At 35.4% G+C, this 24,836-nt stretch overlaps 2 protein-coding genes across 3 annotated transcripts; both read right to left on the reverse strand.

Annotated features, from left to right (window-relative positions):
- Positions 1-823: 823 nt before the first annotated feature.
- Positions 824-10,228, reverse strand: LOC145627116 (uncharacterized). Its single transcript, XM_081679513.1, has 10 exons — positions 9,841-10,228; positions 7,774-7,843; positions 5,391-5,515; positions 5,168-5,276; positions 5,019-5,082; positions 4,881-4,936; positions 3,360-3,467; positions 2,107-2,256; positions 1,529-1,699; positions 824-1,389 (listed from the first exon to the last, which is right to left on the reverse strand). Exons 1-10 carry the CDS (start codon positions 10,125-10,127, stop codon positions 1,159-1,161), a joined length of 1,371 nt encoding a protein of 456 aa, XP_081535639.1. The 5' UTR covers positions 10,128-10,228; the 3' UTR covers positions 824-1,158.
- A 4,813-nt stretch (positions 10,229-15,041) lies between these two features.
- LOC145627117 (uncharacterized) lies at positions 15,042-22,210 on the reverse strand. Of its 2 annotated transcripts, none has more exons than XM_081679515.1 (5): positions 21,280-22,210; positions 17,239-17,415; positions 16,686-16,865; positions 16,502-16,592; positions 15,042-15,214 (listed from the first exon to the last, which is right to left on the reverse strand). In XM_081679515.1, the coding sequence occupies exons 1-4, from the start codon at positions 22,168-22,170 to the stop codon at positions 16,563-16,565; spliced, it is 1,278 nt and encodes a 425-aa protein (XP_081535641.1). In that variant the 5' UTR covers positions 22,171-22,210; the 3' UTR covers positions 15,042-15,214; positions 16,502-16,562. The 2 variants fall into 2 exon arrangements, with proteins under 2 accessions (XP_081535641.1, XP_081535640.1); XM_081679514.1 differs by lacking the exon at positions 15,042-15,214 and adding an exon at positions 15,320-15,731.
- Between the last annotated feature and the right edge of the window lie 2,626 nt (positions 22,211-24,836).

A 24,836-nucleotide genomic window follows, 5' to 3' on the forward strand; every position in this document is an offset into this window, starting at 1 on the left:
TCGGAAATCAACACCCTCGAATTTGTCCAACTTTTGAATGTTGGCCATCAATTCCTTAACATTTGCCATCTTTGTTGATTATACTTTTGGATTGTTGGGGAAATTTGTGTTTAAACAAGGGTCACAAAAATAGCAAACAAATTAGAACGGAAAACCTTTGAGGCGTGAACGGAATCACTTTCCCAAAAGTATAATTCCGACCCTATACTACAACCGGGTTTTCACGGAAATTTACTTAGGAGATACAACGAAGAAAAATTGTAATCACAAGTAGGATGATAAGATGATTACAATTCAATGTATAAAAGCTTGTGTAATTATGATGATGATAATTAGAATTGCAAATGAAGGTTTCAAGAAGAATTAAGAAAATTGCCTTACTTTTTCTTCTTTGAACGTATATCCCAACATATGTACAGTAGTACATATATATATTAGAACCAAAAAGAAAACCAACCATGAAATAACTGCCGACACTTGAAGGACACCGTCTCAATTCAACCACCCAGACATGCGCGCCCGATCGGGCTGCCACCGCTCGATCGGGGCGGTTTTGGAGTGACGATTCACAACCCTTCTCGCGCCCGATCGGGCGAAAGTATCTCGATCGGTCAAAAACCCAGCAAAATTAAACCTCCCTCTCGCGCCCTATCGGGCGGTGGAGATGGTAAAATTTCAGCCAGCCTCGCGCCCGGTCGGGCGAGCACCACCCTGACCGGGCTGTTGATCGGGCACTAAGAGGACAGACACTTTGTCTTCTTTAAAACAGAGAAACATGTTTCTCGTTGCCGAGAACATGAATTTCCTTCAAAATTATTTTGCCATTAATAATCTTTATTAATTAGTTTACAACACCTTTGCCTAAGTAGACTAATTAATTAACATGGATTTGTCTAAATTCTCAAAATTATTCAACATTGGCCACACCATGTGTCTAGCCAAATATAAGAGTTTGTGTTTTTTTAGAGCTTTGAAGTAGTATATTTGAAATAATTACATAGATATTAACATACTAATCAGCCAGATATAAAGGTACTCAAACCTCGTACCAATTTTATGTAATGCACTAAAAGATTTATCTTTACAACAATTACATCTAACTGCGGCCCTTCGTAAAATATCTAATGCCCATCACTCGCTAGCATCCTATACATGGCATCACCTCAAAAGCTTTGGGCCAATATTGGAAGCCATCCAAGAACTGAGCACATCAATAAGGTGCTCCATGTCCTTGGAGGTTTCTGCACGAAGAATCTGAGAGTCCATTCCCAGTGAAGTGCTGACATCCTTAGCCACCGTCTCCCATGGAGTCCCTGCAATCAAATTTGACAAAAGCTCACTTCCACGATTAACTGCATCAGCCATTGCAGGAGGAACATCAGGGAGAGCCTGCCAAACAAAAGGTTAATCAGTCAGTCATATTTTGTCACTGAAAAGTACACTGATACATTAGGAAGACCAGTCTTAAGCAATCATAGAATTCATAGTACATGAGAAAATTTAGGCCTAATGCTTAGACAAAATTCACCTGCTGCAAAGGTGTACCATGGTCGCCCGGCACTGCACGAATGGACATATCCAGCTCAGAACTAATCGCAGAATCAACACTCAATACTTGCGCCAGTGTTGACGTTTCGTCTATAATATCATCTTTAAACTTTATTAAAAGATTCCTGCTTATGCCATAGTACGTTTTAATCTGGAACACTCAATAGAAGAATAAATCAGGTAAATTTGTATGAATATAGTACACACAAAAATTTAGTAGACAGGTGAACTGTCAAGCATTTTCAGCAAGTTATCATGTTTCGAGCCAAAATTCAAAAAGGGCATACTTTAGGTTAATTATATCACTTAGAAGTAAAACAAAACCTTAATTAATTCCATTATATCTCCAAAAGGTTATTAGTTACACCCAATACTAGATAACTAATGTCAGAGTGGAGGTTATCTGTTCAAGAACTGCCCAGAGATTTGAAATTACTTAGGATCATAATCATCCCCAGCTGAAGGGGAGGGAGGAGGGCAAAAGGAAAGAGAGTACTCTAGAAACACAAATCAGATGAAAGCAGAAATAGACTAATTAAAAGAGGAGGTTCCACATACAAGGCGTCGAGTTTCTTCAGGTTTTGGACTGAAGTTTTCTCTTCCTTTAGCCAAGTCCATGTACAAGGGTGGAAGTTGCTCAATCAAGGGAAGAACCTGCTTCATGATAGGAGGGCTAAGGTTCTCCAACTGCTTCAAAGTTGTCTCAGCCTATATAAAAACACCTGTTATTCGGCAGTCAATCTTGGAAATATTCAATTATAGCAAGAAGAGTAAACTTTCCATAGAAGAAAAGCACACACATAAACCACCTGCCCCTTTCTCAAATAAAATAATAAAAAAAGGAAAAAGAAATTGAGCAGGCAAATGTTAGTGTATTCCTAAAATTGGCTGAGTGAATACAGTTGATTTACTAACCGTAGTCACTTGTGTTACACTATTACAAGGAATAAAATCCACACTAATCAGACTTTCTCAAGTGATGGTGGCTTAACTATCCCATCTGAGAGCCTGAGTTCATCACTAGTCAAATTATTGTTGACACTGGATAATATCATTCTTAACCATGAACTTATTAGAAGTACAAAATAAAAAAAATAAATAAATAAAAACTAACAAGTTCACTCTTTTATTCAAACATTCAAAAAGCTATGTTTCCATCTCTACCACCTTCAAACTTTAGCATACCTAATATTGATCCAACCCGAACTTAAACTGAGCTTGAGAGCTTAAGAAATTGATCTAATTCGATAGTTATCCAACCCAAACCTAACCCGGCCTTAAATTTACCTTCCAAAACCAGCCTTAAACCCAACTCGACACAACTGTATCCTGAAAATGAACCTGACCAGAATCTGACTCGATTTAAACTCAATAGCCTGAAATGATATAACCTGACTGAACTTAACCAGACCCAACATGACCCAACCCATATATGACCGAGACTGACATGACCCAACCCATATATAACCGAGACTGACATGACCTGCCTCGAATCGACAGCTATAGGTAACACTAACAGTCTTGCAATAAGATGTGTAGCAAATTATGTTCTTAGGAGAAGATTAACTGCATCTTCAATTTGTTACCATAATTCTGTTTCTAAAAGGAGTATAAAAAGTTTTGAAATCTAATCTTCTTTATTGAAGATGGGTTTTTAACCAAGCTACCCTGCTAATATGCTATAGTGATGCTCCATAAACATAAATATTTAAATGATGGATGTAGAAGAGAATAACAGACCTCAAGCACACAGAAAATTATATATACATTTATGCATGCAATTGCTACAAAAACTCTGAAGTACTACTTACTCCAAGCCGCATTGTCTCTGATGATGCTATTTGTGATAGAAGTGGCCCCATACTTTGAGTCATTGGAAGGAAAACAGGTGAAAACAGTGGAATAGCTTGGCTTGGGTCCTGTCAGCTCAGCAACAAGCAACAATATTTCTCAGTGATAAGAAGCAGAGGGAGGATAGAAATAGCACATCTTTTATTTTTATCTATAGTGTAATGTTGTTTTGGTCAGACACAACCAATGTAATAATACAATGGACTGGCATAATTTATATTTAACCCTGAAAACTAATAAATAATACGTAGATGTAGCCAGTGTAAAAAGCAGACAACAAAAGGTACATGAGTACATAAATAAAATAAAAAAAAAAAAATTGCCAGTATAAAATTGAAGTGGAAAAAAAAAAAAAAAAATCAACCAAGGGGGGAGGAAAGGAAGAGGCCTACAATGAACAAGACTCTGGAATGGACCTCAAGCTAAGAATAGAATTCAGTTTCAATTAGTCTAAAACACACTTTTTCTGTGAGCTACAATTTCTACGGCATATCAAAACCAGCATATTTAAAAATGATACATTTAATTAGCTAGGCTTAACAGCCAAATGACTGATGTGGTATAAAATTGAAACTTTCAAGTAGAATGATCCATGTCCTTTCCCGGAGACAAGCATTAAGAAGTAGGGTCCCCATAAATGTACTTCCAAGCAAGGAGCGATGCTAGATTATTTTAGAATTTAAGCCTTCAGTGCTTTTACATTTTGCAGGTAAATTATGTCAGATTTGGGACATTGGACTAGGGAGACACAAGGGGTGGATGGCTCTGGTTTGGGTATATAATTTGGCATCTTTGGTTAGAGAGAAATACCATCAATTCTAAGAACATAAGCCCTAGAGAGGAGGCGGGGAGTTTTGTGCAATAGAGCGGTCTACTTGGCATCAATATTGTACCAACAAGGCCTTATCAGATCTTTATGAAGTCGGGAAGCTCTGTCGACATCATGCAAGAAGTTAGTGAGTTTGATAGGGCATTCATGTGCAAGGTATCCTATCTTGTTTAGTTCAAAGCTAAATAAATTGAAGGCTCATAAAAAATATATATATTGCCTTTGTTTTCTTTTGAATACAACACATTACACGCTGTCATTTCAATCATTAATATCTTTAATTACAGCATGTAAAAATTATATAAATTTGACATCAATAAAGCATAAGCCAAAACGAATCTAACTTGATCCCACACAACTATAATTTTTTCTTAACTATAAATCATAAAAGCAAGTCAAAATGGAGTATACGAACAGTGTAAAAGTCAAAGTGATACATTTAAAAGAAAGCAGAGGATCAACTACTGAGGTACAACTCAATGATTAGGCAAAGCAAAGTCATTCAACAACACACATCATGTTTAAATAATCCAAAGATTTGGCCAACTAGGTAACTAAAAGAACTCTACATGCATACAAGCATTTCATCTGTGTCCCGATGTAATATATAGACATTAAGTCACAGATTCACATAGCCAAAGGAGAAAGGTACCTTGTTGTTGAATGCCATCAATACATTCCCATTTCGCTGCACAGCATACCTTGACCCTGAGAACCACATCAATATCATAAAACAGTTGGAAGATGGAAAATAATTAGAGATAGTGGTTAGATATACATAGTGAAATACCAATTAATAGGTGGAGGACAGAGCCCAGTGAATGCCCAATGCCAAAAGTAGGAAGTTCATCAGCCTACACAAAAAATATATATAAATGTACTGGCAAAATTACATAGCAACAAGCCAACAAGAGAAACACAATAACATTGAAAACTCACTGTTTCCTGTAGAGATCGACGACAACGGTCAAACTTAAATTGCACCTCATCTGCAATGGAAAAATGATCGAATCCACTAGCATATGGTGTTGCAATCACCAATATACCCCTGTGACATTGAAAATGTTCTGTCATGCCCTAAATTATATATGCATATATAAACAGAATTAATATTTTTACAAGATGATAAATTCTATCAGTTTTACAATAAAAGTATCCTTACTTTTCACAGAGGCGTTCAAGAAAATAACGATAGGCAAGCTGTGGAGCAGCTCCAACAAATATACCACCAATAAAATGTACAACTGACCATGGTTTTGAGTGTTTTGGTCCCAGCACCCAAGCACCCTGAAAAACTAAAGATTAACCAAACTTGGAAGAGTATTTGTAATCAGATAAATAAAACATATGTACATCCAGCAGAAAGTCATAAATGCACATATATTACACAGGAAAACACCTTAAGTATATGTTAATAATGATAAACAAAAAATTATCTGAATCCAATTCAATGAGCACACAGCAATCCAAACTCGTTACTGAACTGCTAATCAACCACATAATTCAAAGACTATCTGCCATTAAAGATACAACTTCTTAGCAAGAGCTTCAGCAAGCAAATGTAAGTATCAATGAGTTCAGCAAGGTGTCTAAAAGTCTTAAATAGCATTAAAAGAGACAATGGTTCCTCTTCCATAAAAGAACAACAGCACAAGCTCAGAGATTTCTTGCAATACAACTGAAACAATCAGTCATCACCATTAGATCAACCCCAATTTGAAATTAGTTCCATAAGTACTTACAAAAATAAACGAAGAAAGACATGAATCAAATCAATTTCTTACTCATTACAGTTCTATGGAAAGGTAAAATCCCATTGATTTTCATTCTGAATCAAACACTACACTTCAGGACTGAGCACCCTTAACAGAAGGGTGTTTTAGAAGGTTTAGGAAATTGGACTGCAGAAGTTGATATTTTTACATTGATATCAAGCCGGATCACAGCATAGATTCACTCTTCACCTTATAACACTCCAAAAGTCCAAATACTTGACAACAATTTTAGATCACGTATAGACTTAGTGACTTAGATTTCCAATAACACAAGGAAACCTCCTTACATTTTTACTTCAACCATTAATCACAGAATCTCGGCCTTATTGGTTTGGCAATTTTCCATTTAGCTTTTTGGCCTTTAGCTTGTTAATGTGCTGAACGTGTCAAAAAAACAAATAAAATGGTTGATAAATGAAATTCAAATCAACTGAATATTGACTTGAGCATAAAAGAGAGAAGAGGGGGGGGGGGGGGGGGGGGGGGTTGCTTTTCCAGCCAAAATCTGGAAATCTTTATCACTTTTCAAAAAAAAAAAAAAAGTAAAAAACTAACAGCCAACAAATTACCATACATAATCCCCTATAAATGAATAGAATTACTAGCTGGAAAATCAAGCCAAGTGAACCAAGAGAAGTAGAGAACAAAGCAATGATAAAGAAGGCTGCATCTTATTTAATATGGTACAAGCAAGGAGGGAAAAAAAGCCATAAAGGGGTTAAGGATAAAAAGGGAAAGGAAGATATGTGAGCCATACCCTAAGAATTTATCGATTTTATAAAAATAAAATACTGTTAGGTATTATATAATTAAGTTAGCTTATTGAAGTTCCGACCAAAAAATTTCAATGAGACATCTAGATGATAAAGCTATAAGAAAGATTATTTTGAAAATTTTAAAAAAGCTTTTACAGCATTAAGAATTTAATTATATCATTATATGAGCTTTGAAGTAATAACGGTGTAAGAACTATTACATATCACATATTCCTACTTTAATTAACCCATGTCATGTTAACATTGCTTCCTTCATCCCTAATTATCCCCCCCCCTCCCCGCACCCAATTTTTCCTTAATTTGATGTCCCAATCACAAAAGTAAAATTCGGCCATTCCAGAATGGCCATCTTGTATAAGAATTTGGAATTGCTGCTTTGCAAAACCCAGTCGTTCCGCCTGTTACATATTTTAAAGTTTTCAGTTCTGCAAAATCCCATTAATTTAACACAGAAAGCACGTCTTTCTCCCCGCTTTGTCTGTTACAAAGGTGTGACTCATCGTACTTTGTGCTAGAACAAAATTTTTCACCCGTTACATCCGTTCTAATTTTAGGTTGACCAAAATATTTTTATTAATTTATAGAGTTATTTATAAAGTCCTTTCTGCCTCAATCGGATTATTGTTACCGAACTCATGACTGCATCAGCAAATTTTTTCTAATCCTCTCTACTTTGAGTTTTGAGTTTGATCCCACATTCACATCCCCCCCCCCCCCCCCCCTCCCTCTTTTTTTTTGGTACTTGCATAATAACTTCAACAAAAGGTTTAAGGGCAAATAAAAGGGATAGAGGGAGTTCTTGACATTCACAAAGAACCTCGTTGATACTTCACCAACCGCTAATTGAAAACGATAAATAACCGCTAATTTTGGAATAACTAAGATTCTAGAACTTGTGAAAATCTCATTAAGGATGCATATCAAATCTCAATTGTCAAACATAGAACCTATGACCATTTACTATTTCAAATTGCACAAAATAATGTGACGGCACCTCAACTTCACTCCAGTTGCTAGCTCCACCCCAGGCATCTTGTGATTGTTTTACTGTTTCTGTAATTAATCTGCAAGGGGGAAAAAGATCTGTTGGTCTATTTAATTCAAGATTTCACTTTGATGAGTGGCATTGATATATTATGTTACACGCTAAGTTTCTAGTAAGATAATGAGCAATCATAGGAAAAGTAGCATGTAGACACATGAAATCACTACCCTTATAATTGAATCCTACAACAGACATTTTTTTCTTATAAAAATCAACAACCTTATAACAGAAACTACAGATTTTGATGCCTTACATCTCTTTCAATGAACAAATAAAGCCACGTGAAAGTAAATTAGCCATCTTAAAAACTCGAGGACATTAAGAACTGTGGGTGTCTGGTGGGGCCAATAGTGCAAGAGAAATCACTAGTAGGTTGCCTTGAGGTGAAGGTGATTTAGCACAAAAGGTAAATCTCCTCCTCTCGTTTTTGTAAAAGTTCAAAAAAATAGCATATGGATGTCAAATTTTTATAATATGTGACATTTCAATGCGTATTATAAATTCTCGAGAAAATAAAGTATATTTTATACTCCATTCCATAGAATCCATACCATTAGGTACACGTTAGTTTATTTGTTGTCTCGATAGATAACATAATCTCTCTCAACCCATTATTCTTAATCTCCACGTAGAAGTCCAAGAGTGCAAAATAATGAGGAATATATGTAATTGCAGTTGACCTTTTAACTGAAAAGTGAAAACAAATAAACAGTTACTCTGTCAAGGTGTGCTCCTCTCCATTTTTCCTCATAAGGAATGACAAGGCTCTAGGATCCTTCTAGAGTACTATATCAATCTCGTGATAAAATAAGCGAAATTAGCACAAGACTAACGTGACTAAAAAGAGCCAAACAAAGTTTCACTAGGTTAAAGAAAAAAAACCCACAATAACTTCCTTTCATTATAATAAGAAGAAAATATACATCATATCTACAAGCGAGTCAAAAATATAAATCAACACTGAACGCATTACGTCTCAAGCAAACAGCCCTTCTGCACAAATATAGTTCATCACTCCCAAAGTTATATTCTCCATCATCTAAACGCGAAACAACATGTAACATAAGCACCAACCTTCTCTCAAGGACACAAAAACCTTAACAAGCGAGTAACCCGTGGTTCATGTACTATTCCATAAGTGAAGTATTAAGTTATATCTTCACATGATGACATCTTCTTTATTCCCAAAGAGCTTATTGATACTCCCTCTGTCCCTTTTAGAAGGCCAGAATGATTTATTTTTTAATAACTACTTTAAGAGTAGGGAAAAATAGATGCAAGTGGGTTGTGTTTTTCTACTATTATTAGAAATAGTAGTGGAGAGACACGCGGAGACAACATACCAAAAACGTTATGAGACAAACTCAAAGGGACAACCAAAAAGGAAATTGGGGCGATCTATTTAAGTTAACTTTGTTCGTCTTGCATATAGACAGTTCATCCGAATTCCCGATCCCCTCCTACCATATTTCTCAGGCAGAAACAGAAAGGAAATTATATTGTTATTCCTTTGATAAATCATCGTAGGGATTACTACTTAATTTAGTGCTTGTTTGGATGAATGTAGGAAGTGCAAATTCTTAAGAAATCTATCTTCATGTGTTATTGTGTTTCTTAGGAAATGCTTAATATTGTTTGTTTAACATTGGATGGTTAGTTCTACTTACCTAGGTAATTAAGTTGGGTCCATTTTGTAAGACTTGAAATTTTCTACGAATTTCTACTTCCTATGAATTTGTCGACCAAACATCACAAACAATTACAATTCCTAGAAATTCAACCTCACCAAAACCTCTACTAATTCTGAAATTGACCATCCAAACAAAACATGCACAAAGACAGACAAACAATGAAATCAAAATCAGCAAATGAACACAAACCCTTACAATAAAAATTTAACTTCCAAATTCGGAACATAAAATTGAACCAAAGTGCAACCTCAATCAAATTAAATTGAAAACAATTATAATAATAAATAACATTTATAGCAATTATAAAGCAAAAAGAATAGTATACCTCTCAAAATCGCGGTAAACTTGGATAGAAGTAGAATCAGTGGTTCCACTAAGATTAATAGGAGTTTCAGGATTGCAGCGAACACGAAGATCACGGCTATGGCGGCGAAACTGTTGCTTACAACAAATATGATTTCTACGATGAATTGATTCAGCGACGAAACTTGTAGAATTGCTACGACTACGATGATGATGAAGTTGAAGAGATGGAGTTTGAGTTTGGAATGATGATGGAAATGGCGGAAATTTTTGGAGAGGTGATGACGTGAACCAGTAGGATACCGCCATTTTTGTACTATCTAAAGTAATGAAGTTGTAAGTTCAATTTTGGAACTGGAAAGTTTTTTGTTTTTTTAGTTTTTTTTTTTTTTTTAGTTTTTTTTTTTTTTTTTTTTTTTTGTTTATTTTGGGTATGGTTGGAATTGTTAAAGAGAGTACGACTCTCTCTCCTCTTTCTAGACTTCCTAGCTTTCTTCAGTTGACAGCCGAAAGAAGAACTCGTATTGCTGGTGGGCGCCCTTATTGATCTTTTGGCAAATATCACGTGTTTATCTAATGGCAAAACTGTAAATGAATAACAAAAATTTACACTATATAACCGTTAACACTATTAGCGATATTATAAAAAATGTGCATTGTTCATGGTAGAATCACTAACGCCATTAACAATTTTGGTACCGGGAGGATAGCTCTAACTACTTGAGCTATCCCTCACTCTCATTACTTAATTAACATTAATATATGAAAATTGTAACTAAAGCATTACACGTTATTCCTTACTTAATTGTAAAACAGTTTTACATCCCCAACTAATTTTACGATTTTTATTTTATTAGGACAAATTGAAAAGAATAATCCCACATTTGCTCCATCTGCTCAAAACAGGCCAACTTTTGCGTATTCTGGGAACAATCCCACCTTTCACCCTTATTTTCTCAAAATAAGCCCTTGACCTGTTTTTTATATTGTTAACCGGTTTTAGCAAGTGATATGCCACGTGTCACTAACTAATTGGCCTAATATTTTTTAATAATTAAAAATTAAAAAAAAACAAATTAAAAAATAAAATTTTCCCCAACTTCAGCCCAGCCCCTGAACGACACCCATTCCAACCACTGGGCCGCCTTTGCCTGAACGACTACCACCGTCCGCGGCCCAACCTCACCTTTCGGTCTAAAACAAGCCCGCCACCTGAACGACCATCCTCATCTCCCCCTTCCCTTGATAATTATTGTTGTTCATGGTTAATTTATTACCCATTATTTGATTTATTTTTGTTGATTGTGAAATCGGGTAAATGTGAATTTTCGTGGGTAATTGAAAAAATTGAGGATTTTATTGTTCCTTTATTGTTTAATTTAAGTTTGTAATTGAATATTTTTGGGTATTGTGTGTTAGAATTGTGGATAAAAGCTACAATCTGCCTTGCTTGCCATTAATAGGAATGATAATGTGAGGTTGGTGGAGTACGCATCAAAGAAGGGTGGTATGCCGAATGTGAGGCGTCGCCGCGTTGGGTGGGGTTTCGGGGCCGAGGTTGTGGTTGGTGTTTTGAGGTGGAAGACAACTGTGGTGTACGTAGCGGTTGAGATGCAGTGGTGCTTGTGGGTTTAAGGGGGTGGGGTTTCGTGGGTGATAAGAGGTGTCGTTGGTGGTGGGTTTGTGGTGAAATGGATGGAGGTAGTGTAGGTGGTGGGTCAGTGGTGTGACTTGCAGTTTTTTGGGGAAGGGGAAGCGGGGAGGTGGGGATACGGAGGTGGGGTAAGGTGAGAGAGTGGTGGCTGGTGGCCATGGTGGGGAACCAGGGGGAGGAGAGATAAGGTGGTTTTTTGTTTTTAACTTTATTTATTTATTTTTATTTTATTTTATTTTTTAGAGAGAGGTTTTAAAAAAAAATAAAAAAAAAAATTAACATGTTAAGCAAGTTATAGGTAAAAAGGCTTGTTTTGAGAAAATAGGGGTGAAAGGTGGGATTGTTCCCAGAATATGCAAAGGTTGGCCTGTTTTGAGCAGATGGAGCAAAGGTGTGATTATTCTTTTCAATTTTTCCATTTTATTATTTAAACTTAGGGTATTGATTCCAAAATATTATTTAAATTCAAGATGATTTTTCATTTTGTATTTAAACATAATCCGAGCCAGCGTCCGGGCTCCAAACTAGTTTTTCTTTCACTAGTAATCTGATACGACAAATAAAAGCATAATTATTAAAAAGAAGGAAAAATTGATTCTAATAATCCCACCTTTAACCGATTCGCTTTTAATAATCCCATCTTTGGATTATTATTTAATAATCCCATCTTTATAGGGGATCTTCTCATATTGGTCTCTTATGATCGGTAACCTATACATTGGGTAATTTTTTTTTTTTAATTTAAGTGACACATGGCACTAAATAATTGGTCCAAAAAAATTAAAAAAGAAAACATAACTTTTTTTTCCCACGACCACCCTGACCCCCAACCTCCGGAACCCTTTCTCCCCATCCCCGCTGCTGGAACTGCCATCCCCACCACCGGAACCCCCATACAGGCCACACCTACCGCCGGAACACACATGTCCATCCCCACCCAGAAAAAACCACCCGATTTTTGATAAAAATATTAAGTAAAAAATAATAATAAAAAAAACCTTCAATAACGGTTAGAGGAGGTTTTCGATGGAGTTTCGGGAGTTAATGGTGGTTTTCGATGGATTTTCTGGTGTTTATGGCGGTTTTCAGTGAATTTTGGGGTTTTATGGCGGTTTCCGATGGAGTTTCGAGGGTTTTCGACTATGGTGGTTATGGTGGTTTCGAGGGTGGGATTTGGGTCAGGGGTGATTTTGGAGGTGGATTTGATCCGCAAGGTGGTCTTTGATTCTGGCCGGCCGTTTTCGAAGGTATATGGTGGCGGTAGTCCGGTTTACGGTGGGGCTAGGGTGAGGGTTATGGTGTCACGGTGGGTGGAGGGCTAGGCTGATTTTTTTTATTTTATTTTTTTCAGTTTTTATTTTTTTTTTCCAACCAATTACAAAATGACATGTGACATCTTAACCTATCAAAATCGAGGAAGTACTAATGAATATTAAAAAGTATTGTAAGCACATGGGGGTGAGAGAAAGGAGGAGAGAGATTGGCAAGTGGGACCGGATTTAAATGTATCACTGAAAGCTTATATAATATCATTGACTATGTAGTGATATTATTTCTATACGTAGTTGGTACCACTAAATGAATATGAATGAATATATAGTACCACTGAATGTTCAATGATACTATTTGATCATGTAGCGATACTATTAATCACCCAGTTGTACACTTAAATCCAGCACGTGGGGGTGAGAGAAAAGGAGGAGAGAGACGGGTAAATTCCATGCGAAATGTCTCAAATGCCCCTTGATATGTATATACAAGTACCTATCAAACCTCCCTTTGGAAAGCCTCATCAAAATCGGTTACCAACAGGTTATGGACCAATAGAAGCAGAACCCCTTAAAAGGTGGGATTAATAAGTAATAATCCAAAGGTGGGATTATTAACATTGAACCGGCTAAAGGTGGGATTATTAGAATCAATTTTTCCTAAAAAGAATTATTCAATCCAATCTTCTCTCACTGCCCTTTTAATATACACCACCTACATGGCTACATTTAATTATAATAGATTATTATTTCAAATAGCAACAACCAATTAAATTCATAAAAATGATATATTTAAATCATTTGGTTTCAATATATATATATATATATATATATATATATATATATATATATATATATATATATATATAGGGGAGGGATCCGGTGAGAATAGGTTCATATGTGAGAATTCATACTTATATATGAGAACTGATTTTAAATTTAGAACATGTGAGTAAAAGTTTAGAACATACGAGTAAAAATTTAGAACATGCGTCTGAAATTAAAATTTAGAACATCTGAGTAATAATTTAGAACATCTAAGTGAGTAATATGTTTAGAACATTTGATTTAAGAATTAGAACAAGTGATTAAAAATTTATAAAATCTGCTTTATGAAATTTTAAACATATGAGTAAAATTTAGAACATTTGATTTAAGATTATGAACATGTGAATAAAAATTTAGAACAAACAAATATAGAATATAGAAAGTGTGAGTAAAAAATTTAGAACATATGAGTAAAAATATAGAACATACGCTTTAAAATCTGGAACATATAATTAAAAATCTTAGAACACACATTTTAAAATTTAGAACATATAAGTTAAAATTTTGTAACAAGTTATTTAAAATTTATGATATTAAACTTAACTAATTTATGGTTTAGAACATGTGAATACTAAATTAGAACATTTGATTTAATTTAGAACACCTAAGGAAAAGTTTAGAACATCATATTTAAAATTTAGAACATACAAGTAAAAATTTAGAACATAAAGAGTGTTCTCACATAAAAAAAATTCTCACATAAGAAAAATTCTCACGAGAGCCTCCCCCTATATATATATATATATATATATATATAAGGAGTGGTTAAATTATTTATTTTACTTCATTATGATTTGAATGTGTTTTAGATATATCTTTTAGGTTTTTTGTTTATTGAATAATCCCATGTAAAAAAATTCTACATTCTTTTATCATGCAAAGATTAAGAATATGAAAATATGAGTTGAGCTTTTATGCTTTAACCTAAATCACTAAATGAGATAATTCCATTTAGTGTTTGAAAGATTAAGTATTGTTGTCCTCTAATTATCCGTTGAATTGTATGATCCATATTAAATTGGTATCAAAATGTAAAATTAGCAAGAAATCAACAATCTTACTGGTCCCTGATGATTTTAATGGACTTCTGCTATATACAAGCCGGACACCTAACAATCTTCGAATAACTCTGGTAGCTTGCTACGGAACCTCAGCCACAAGTTCTGACTTCAGAAACAATTTCTGGACCTCGAATCAACAATGTCAGTGTATCTGTGTATGTACCTCATACGGCGCTAAACGCAATTGATTAGACGATTGTTATTAAAGAGGTGCTGCAGCTGGCGATGCAGGTTCTGGTTGAGTGGTTTACAGTTTACACCTTTAACCATGCACAAAGGCATTAGCTCCAACAAGGTTCCATTACTGAAAACTGAAGTCAAGCTATCTCACTATATCAATGAATTTTCACCTGAACTAGTCACGCACCCAAAAAAAAAATTAAAAAATAAAAATAAATAAAAAAAAAAAAGATTCGGAAGCTTTGTAAACAAAATGGAAGACATTAACAATTGGTTTATGCAGCCCGTTTTCATAATTCTCTCTTCTCCACAGGAAAAGAGATTGAATGCATACACAGTCAATACACTGATACAGACAGGATCCTGAAACTCACCAATACTATGATCCATCACAGAACTTCACCACTGGTTAAACAGAAATGTTATGGGTTAAACACTTGATTGAGAAAACTACAGAAGTATATATAAGAAATTCTACATTTGCTGTATTGGTTCGACAAGTTACCATTAAGCTGGAAAAATGATATACAAATTGATGACTTTTGATTGCATTGCTAGCAGATAGCTAAATAAGCCATGTGGCTGTAGTCACAATGTAAAATGCAAGCATAGCTGAGGCTATTAAGCATACAAGAGAGTAGCTGATTTTCCCCCAACAATTAGACTGATCTGACTCCGTTTCACTAGTACACCCACAATCCCATACAATGAATTTGTGACAATGTACAAGATATGAAGATACTAACTAGTGTATATAAGCATATTACAGTAGGAAATACCTACATCAAACACAAACTCTTTAGTTTTCCCATGTCTTTCTTACAACTCAATTAGAAAGGAGTATCTGAAACATTTCTGTTCTAATCTTCTGTTAGGAGGCTTGCTCAAACACAAGGCGATCTTCATTCAATATTTACAAGGCCTACAAACAGAAAGAAATGTGACAGTGGTCATCACATTAGATATGATAGTGAAAATTATAGGTATGCAGGCAGACATACAGACCAATCAAAACAAGGTCCGATGCCATCTACCGCTCAAACACACTATATTCTATCGCCCTATAATGCCGGACCATGACGATGTGCAGCAAAATAATGTGAGAATGGATAATGACATTTGCCAAAGTTTTAACAGAGTCCCCTATCTAGACTTCTAGAGTAACTTCACAATATGCTGAAGAAGCACTACAAAGATTTTTAGAGTTAAGGACTTAAGGAGTGCCATAGGTAATATGAATTTGCAGGGTATGAAACTCTGTTGTTACCACAACCTAAGGTAAACGAAGAAGAGGCTGGGCACAAAAACAAAGATGCAATTACATGTGACTGACATAATCCTATCAAGTTTAAGGCCAGAGTACCAGATGATTCACACTTAAACATAGCCCAATGTAAAAATTTTCAAGAGATCCAGAACAAAAGTCTGTTCTACTAGTTCAAAGATTTTCAATCTACTAATGCTAAGCCGATGCCAATTTTGCTATTAATTACACAGCAATATGCAAAAGAGAAACTAATCAAACATCAGTTGACCTTTCCTCATCCTAGAGAGGGTACCGAATCATACTTTTTAACAAAAAATATCATCATTTAAGAAAGCACTTCAATAACAAATATATGTAGTACTACAGTAGTACTAGTAGAATGAGAAGATAAGAAGTTATGAATATTGAGCAAGTGAGAAGCTTACGTTATAATTGGCTACACAGATGATCCTGAATCAGAAACCCTTTAGGCAAACCATCCAATCACTACTTCACAGCATCTCCCATTGATGATAACTTCAATTTATGAGAGTAGAGAGGAAATGAACTGTCAGTTTCTATTTATAACTCATACAGTCATACTACATAAAAGCCAAGTATTCAACTCACCTCGCAATTAACTGATTCGATGCCAAAAGCAGAGCCTCCTCTCATTATATTTTCAATCTTCTGAGCTGAATCAAGAATAGCTGTTTGCTCCAATTGAACATTCTCAGAATTACAATCTTCCTTATTCAAACTTCCATGCACATCTGCCTCACATCCATCAGCATTGACCTTACTCTCACTCTGTAATATGCATAGAAACAAATCAATTTAATTGCAATAGAACACAAGTGCATGATATGAAATTAATAACCCCTACAGGCAGCCACGGATAAGAAAAACAAGAGAAAAATGATCACCAGCATTAATTCAAATGTGAAAGGTCAACTAATCGGTCAACTCAAATATATATAATTTGCAGAACTCTTAAGAAATTCAGAAAGCACAACAATGTTGATGATTAAAGATATTAATGATCAGAATTATGCACTGGCAAGCGTAAAAAATTGACATGTTGCAAGTCTTGCAACTAATAAAAACAAAGAAAGGCCATACAAAATATGCTAATAACTTATACATGCTACAAGCCTATCTATTGACTGAGATTGTAACTTACTACACATTGAACCAGTTCACTAGCTACATATCCTGTATCTGTAGCGCTATCATTTTGCATCTCAACAGCATCAAGTTTATCTCCTGGGCCTGCATCACTGTTACTGACATTTGCAAAGTCTCCTTCCCTTTCAACAGCGGCAGAACTGTCCTTCGAACCATCAGCATGGTTGTCACCCTACAATATACATTCAACCAAATTTATCACACTGCACACATCAACTCACGGTAATTAATCAACCTTCACAGGTTAAAATATTGAGTAGTGAAAGAGTTTCAACCAAGATTAGTCTGTCTATACAGATTCCAGTGACCTATTTCATTATGTACGCGATATTGTAGAAAACTTGAGCAGTAGACATGTAGCTAGATATGAGGCCTAGAGTTTTATTGGAAAATATATTGCACTGATAATGCCTTCAATGTTATAAAATACTAACTATTAGCCTCATAAATTTAGGACAAGACCTATAATCTTTTGACATCTTGATTCAGGAATAAGACAAAACTCTAGGTTTCTGTAGAATCTTTCCAGCTTTTTAGTTTTTGCATGTTAGTCTTTCTGTCTCTGTCTCTCCCCCACCCAAGATGAAATTCTTGTTCGAGCAAATTCAATTATTTCTAGGGTTCATATGAATTTTTAGGTAAGAAAAAGAAACCCTACCAAACCGGAGCCTCTCACAAAGTACCCAGCCGGGGTTAGAATTGATCTCACAATTCATGGTTGTGAGATGACAATCCTTACCTCTTGATAGGGGTTTGGCAAATTTTTTTGGGACCCGGAGATTTTTTATTTTTATTTTATGTTTTTTAGTTAAAATTAGACATGAGTTTGGCCCGAACTAGCGGGTTTGGGCATGGTTTTTTGGCTTGGCCCAGGCCAAAAACTTGTCCCCAAAATGGGTCACCTCTTTTTTTTTTTTTTAACAAAACCCAGCCCAATCTGTGATCACCTTTAGTTAATATAGAATAACAAGGTGCTAGTAATACAAATTTCTGATTGCATAAAGTACAATATAACAATGGAAGCATCTTAGCCAAAATACACATGGTGATTTGAATTCTTCACCGTATTCTTTAAATCCCTTCTCCTATCAATTACTATCAGTCTATCACTTGCTACTTTTGACTCAATATCTTAATGCACTAAGTTTGAAGAGCTTTTCCCAAAATTTTAGGTTGTTCATTGTTATATAAGGCTATTTTTTCAATTTACTTTTTTGCTGAAGGCCTTGTTTGGCAAGTGGTTGTTGGCGGTTAGCTGTTGGCTGGTTCACTTGGCTTGTTTGACCAGCTGGAATGTTTGGCCGTTTATAATGGCTTTTGAAATTGGCTGTTAAAGCTGGCTGTTTATAAAAGTGTTTGGTAAATTAATTGTTGGTAGTTGGCTGTTTATTAGATAATTTGTGGGCCAACAAGCCAAAAGGCAACAAAAAAGCTACTCAAAGTAGCTTTTTCATTTTGGCTTAAAAGCCAGCTTTTTCACTGGCTAAAAAGCCAATTACCAAACATATTTTTTGGCTGTTTGACCTCATAAAAAAGCCAAAAGCCAAAAGCTAACCAAAAAGCCACCGAAAAGCCATTTACCAAACAAGGCTAAAGTGAAACTTATTAGTAATGTTACATAGTACGGGGTTCGATTCGAAACGTGGTACGGAAACGGATACGTGAAACTTTACTTTTAGTGAATCCGGAAAGATTGGGTACGAAATAAATAATTAATATTATATTTTTAAGTAATTTATTATTAACCAATAAGGGATAAGAACAAAATATATTTTAAGATTTTATTTTTTTAAAATTTTTTATTTTATAATTATTAATTAAATTTAAGGCTTTTTGGCCTAATTGACAGCCTCCAGTGATCCAGTCCTATAAAATTCGAATTTCACTAAAAAATAATATTAAAGTACACTACACAGCTGTATAATACGGAGTACTAAATTAAAAGGTAAGACAAGAGGTCTAGAAAAGTACACGTGGGGTTGTTTAGGCCCACTCACTATCCCCACCTACCCAAAAGAAGACCCATTATCTCACCTGCACAATTAGTTTCTCTCTCCTATTTCAAGAACTCTATCGATTTTAATGGAGGTTTCTCCATTTTTTCCCTTTCTTTTTCCCTTAAAAAGCTATGAAATCGGTTCGTGGACTCTGGCGACCCGAATCGCGACCTTCAGCGACCTGAGTCACGTTTGTACCGTGTTCCGGTACGAACGAACCAGGTCGCGGTTCGGGCCAACGTACCGCGAACCTTGTAACCCTGCTTATTACTACCCTCATTTCTGAAGAAAGGAAACAAAATGGGTAATTAGAAATTTAATGTAAGAGAAATGGGTTGTGTTATTAGGGTAATAAGTTGTCTTGATTACTTTACCCATTTACCCTCTCCGCTCACTTACCTAAATCCAATTGCCAAGAAGCTTGGTTTCAAGGACGAATTATTTACTTAAGTATTGTTATTAGTATGGAACAAAACTAAGCTAAATTTAAAAGATAATTTTTACTAGTAGTAAATGACACACTTGGTAAATCAATCACTGATATACCCTATAGGAAGTAGCCAATTCGGCTCTTACACCCAAGCATGAATACACCGAAGGGATACCGGTAATTCACACACTGTTTTTTTAAGCTTGATGATAATAGACCAGATCTTGGAGCTAAGTCAGACTTAATTTTCTTACAGTCATTGTAGTCTCTTCGTAATGCAAAGAGGTCATTGTTTGATATTTAGGTAAAGTGAAAAGAAAAGAAAGAAGGAATCAATTGAAAATTACAGAGTCCAGAATCAAGTTGTATATTCCTTTTTTTCTGGGCATAGATAATATCTCAAAATTAAATTCTTCCTTTCACAGTTATTATGCCTGCTACGACTAATTACTACAAGATTATTTTTGTAGCTTCCAGTCTATCAATAAAGATACCTTTTTTTTTTTTTTTTTTTGAGAAATATCAATAAAAATACCTCAGTTGTACTTCACAGTTACACTTGTCACCAGTCACCATAGACAGTTATATAGCACTAGCAGCCAGCACTGGATCATTGATACAGTTTCTCATAATTTCCCTCTTACATGTTCATCACTCATCAGTTAGAAAGGTATCTGCCCAGTATTTAGAGGTAATAACAAATCTTCGGTGAATATGTGTGGCTTAGCACTGACAGAAAATTATAAAAGCCAATAATTCCATTTTTCATAGAATCATGACTCATGAAATTCTGGAAGTTTACAGCATATGAACCTAGGATGTTACATAGCTTGACCAAACTTATCTATGGATATCATGGTAACTGACAATAAGATACCGTCCTGGCTAGGATCAAGTAAGTAGATATTAGCCAAATTCTTATAAGATCATTAAACACCCACAACATCAAAAGCAACCTAACAAACTAATCAATAATTAAACACTAAGCAACAGTTAAGTACTGCAACTGTTGAACTTCAGTAAAGCACTAAACACCCATGACCAAGGAAATAGAAGCACAGAAAACACACACACAAAATCTCTTTGCAGAACTCACAACACATTTAAGTACTTCCCTTGTACAATGTGCAACTGTAGACGCATAACTCAGAATATTTTCAAAAAATACAAAAATACTCTAGTAGATCATAGAGGCTAATAATTAATCATTTATGCTACACTAATTTTTTTTTTAAGAATTATTATTTGACGAAATGCTACACTAATCTATGTCTATCAAATTCAGTTCCTTCCCACATCCCTCAACACCCAAAAGGACAGCAACATATGTTAAAGCAGAAGAATATAATTTTCCATCATACAATAATCCTACATTTTACTCTTTCAAAATAATAATAATAATAATAATAATAATAATAATAATAATAATAATAATAATAATAATAATAATAATAATAATAATCCTACACTTTACATTATGCTCCAAACTAAGCATACTTATTCAATATATATAAATAACCATACTTTAAATAAGTATCCAAACTAACCATACTTATTCAATATATATAAATAACCAAAACTTTAAATAGCTTTACAATAAAAAGCTCACCGGAAATACACAGGATTTCCCCAAGGACTGACTACTAGCACCCCCATCCTTAGACGGTAACGACGGAAGCCGATGAACATCCCATCCAAGAATCTTACAAATGACATGCCCAAAAGCTCTATGAGCCTTCCTCTTCTTGGTATTAGAAATAGTTACAGAATGCTGAACAACAGCAACACAATTCTTATACTTCCTAGAAAGTTTACCAGCTAAAGCCCCACAAACTAAACAATAAAACTCCCCATTCTCACAATTCTTCTTATAATAACCCCTCAATTCCTCTTGTTCTTCAAAAACTTTCATAAAAAACTCGAATTCCTCAACATCATCACCATCATCTTCCTCATCATCATCATCATTATCACTATCAAACAATTCAGAACAACAATCCAAACCCTTAAGATGAATCTTCAAACTTAACACCCTCTCCTTCTCCTCGGACGTCGCAGGCCGAGAAGCCGGGGCCGATTGGGGCTTAAACTCAGGCCAAATCGACCCAGAAGAAGATGGGCATTTGGGTATTGATTCAACAGGCCATTCTTTATCAGAAATGAGATGGGGTTCAAGGGATTTTGAAATTTTCTGGGTTTTCTTGAAAATTGATGGAATTGAGGGTTTAAGATAATGGGGTGTTTGAGAATTAAGGTTTAAGGTTGAAGATGGTGGACCTCTATGCCATAAAGAATGAAGGTAAATAACTTCATCCCTTAAAATTCTTTCATATTCTGGTGAAAAGGGGTATTGAGGAGGAGGAAGATGGTGAATTGGGTGGTTTAATGGAGGATTACAGGGGTTGTCAATTGGTGGATTTCGAGGAATTTGAGGGGAAAATTGATGAATTTGGTGGGTTTGGAAGGGATTTATGTGAGGATTATAGTTTCCCCTTTGCATTTTTAGTGAGAAATTTTGAAATTGGTCTTTGATGGTGTTGTGTTTGAGCAAATGAACTGTTTTTGCTACAAGAAACTCAAAAAGTGTACCAGGCAGTTAGGGCACACGGGCGTGTCACGTGTGATCAGAATATCAGATGAGATATGTTCATTTTTGCTTTCAGATGTACCAGGCAGTTAAGGCACACGGGCGTGTCACGTGTGATCAGAATATCAGATGAGATATGTTCATTTTTGCTTTTAGAGCATTCCCAACAATGAGCAAAAATTGGTTTCCTCATTTTCTCTCTACCCACTTTCTCTCTCTTTTAACCCATGAGCATTTTTGTAATCATATTTTTATCTTACCAATGATCAAAAAAAAATTCTTCCCCATTCTCTCTCTAGTACATCTTCTCTCTTACTTTTACTAATATCCTATTATATTTCTCTCTACTATATTATTTTTAATTCTTTTTTTTACTTGCATTGTGGACCCCACATGATTACTATTCATCTTAAAAAATGCTCATCCTATGAGCAATTTTCATTTTGCTCATGAGCATTTTTCAATATGCTCATTGATGGGGAACATCTTCTACCATTTTTGCTCACCATTTTTGCTCATGAGCAAAAAAATGCTCATTGATGGGGATGCTCTCAGTAATTAACCTAAAGAACCGCTAATAAGAGCATGAGAAAATCCATGTTTATTACCGTGATAAACAAAACTTAGGGGTTGTTTGATTACACAGAGAAAATGAAGGAAGTCAAAAATCATGGGAATTTGAAAATGGGTGAGTTGTTTGGTTGACACTAAAAAGTGAAAATGAGGGAATTGCAAATTCATGGGAATTGTGACTTCCCACAAAACATGGGAAGTTGATTACCCAACCCCCCAGGTAAGTCAAAATTCCCATGATTTGCAACTTCCTTCATGTCAACCAAACAATTTTAAGCAATTCCCATGAATTTGATTTAGGAATTTAATTCCCATGAAATACAAAATTCCTATGGAAAGTAAATTCCCATAGCAACCAAACGACACCTTATTTTATCACGGAAATCAACTACGGCATATGTGTCATATCCGTAATATAATTTTATTTTATTTTATTTTTATTTTTTTTTTGACAAAGAGAACTATATAAATTTTTAGTTCCTTTCTGTTAGCCTAGGTTGTAATTTGCTCTTTATTTATATTTTTTCCCGTTCAAAAAAATATAAATAAAGAGCAAATTACAACCTAGGCTAACACAAAGGAACTAAAATACAAAGCACACACGACAAATATATTACAAGCTTTGGTAATATAACCTATGTAAAGGAGAGCATTGCCGCCGCGAACATTTGGACGGAAACCTGCAAGACAAACCCCGTCAAGACTTACTTGGGAGCTAAGATCTTGTCGCCGCCATAACTTTTCTTCGCTCTGGTTTGGGTATGTTATCCGTAGTATAAATGGATTAGAAAGATTGTCAAATTTTTACTTTACGCCAAACTTTAAGTGCATGATTAACTTTTGGTATTATTGATGATTTGTATGGTGATGATAATCTACAGGAATTACAAGTGTGAAAGGTGGAAATACTAGATTATGTGTTATTTTATATTCCCTCTACATGAACAGTTTTGCTCGATATATTTAATCATGTTGTAAAAGGTGTAATCGAGCATAAGGGTTTGAGCGACAATATTTACTCTTGCATGAGAAAGTTTGGCAACAAGATTTTATAGTATTCTTAATTCGTTCAAACTTCAGATTTAACATCACGTAGTGAACTGTTTAATGGAGCATTGGTTTAGACTTTAGATAAGTACTCCTTCGTTTTTTTAAATGCCCCCTAGTGACATTCCACGCATATCGATGCAAAACTTTAATCAATAATATCCTTAATTATGCAAAAATGTCTGGAATGATAATCCAAAAGGATAAAACATAGCAAGTGGTTATAATTAGCTGAACACTCAACACGGTAAGGTTGAGTGGAGTGATTGGGTTTGGAATAGGTTGAACATTCCTAAGCATAAGTTTGTGATATGTCCATTTTATATAGTAATTTACCCCCGTCCCTTGGTCATAATTAATAGTGTTTTTGGCTCTTTCGAGACACTTTTATTACTAATTTGTGTTTTCTAGTGTTTTCGTAGTCTTTATTGAGTTTTGTAGGAAATTGCGCCTTTGGAGCATTTTCTCGGGTTTTTCATGGAGCGACTACGGGAATTAGAAGAGCACGACCATCTTTGAAGCCCAAGGCCGGTTGGAGTCATCGAGCCGGTGATTAAGGGCTCGGTAATCGGGATTCCGAGGTATTTGGACCGAGTATTCAAGACCCGAAGAGGAAATCCGGATTGGGCCGAGAAATCAAGCCCAATCGAAGTCCGAGCCTCAAAGTGAAGCAAGGGCCCGATCGGGCAAGGATTAGCACGATCGGGCGCGACATGCTTGGTGCTGGTGCGTGGCCTATAGCGCGCCCGATCGTGCGAGCGTCTAGCACGATCGGGCGACGCTACTGAGAAGGAGCGCAAGGAAAAAGGCGCGCCCGATCGGGCGGCCTCTAGCCCGATCGGGCGCGTGTTTTCTCAAGACCTGATTAGTTAGTTGTAATTTTTGTTTTAGGGATTGTTTAAGTACGAGATTTGTACGTAATTTTTGATTACCTTCTTTCTTAGACTTTCTCTCTCTAC

Source organism: Chenopodium album, chromosome 4 (genome assembly GCF_948465745.1).
Source record: "Chenopodium album chromosome 4, dcCheAlbu1.1, whole genome shotgun sequence".
Taxonomy (NCBI): Eukaryota; Viridiplantae; Streptophyta; class Magnoliopsida; order Caryophyllales; family Amaranthaceae; genus Chenopodium; species Chenopodium album.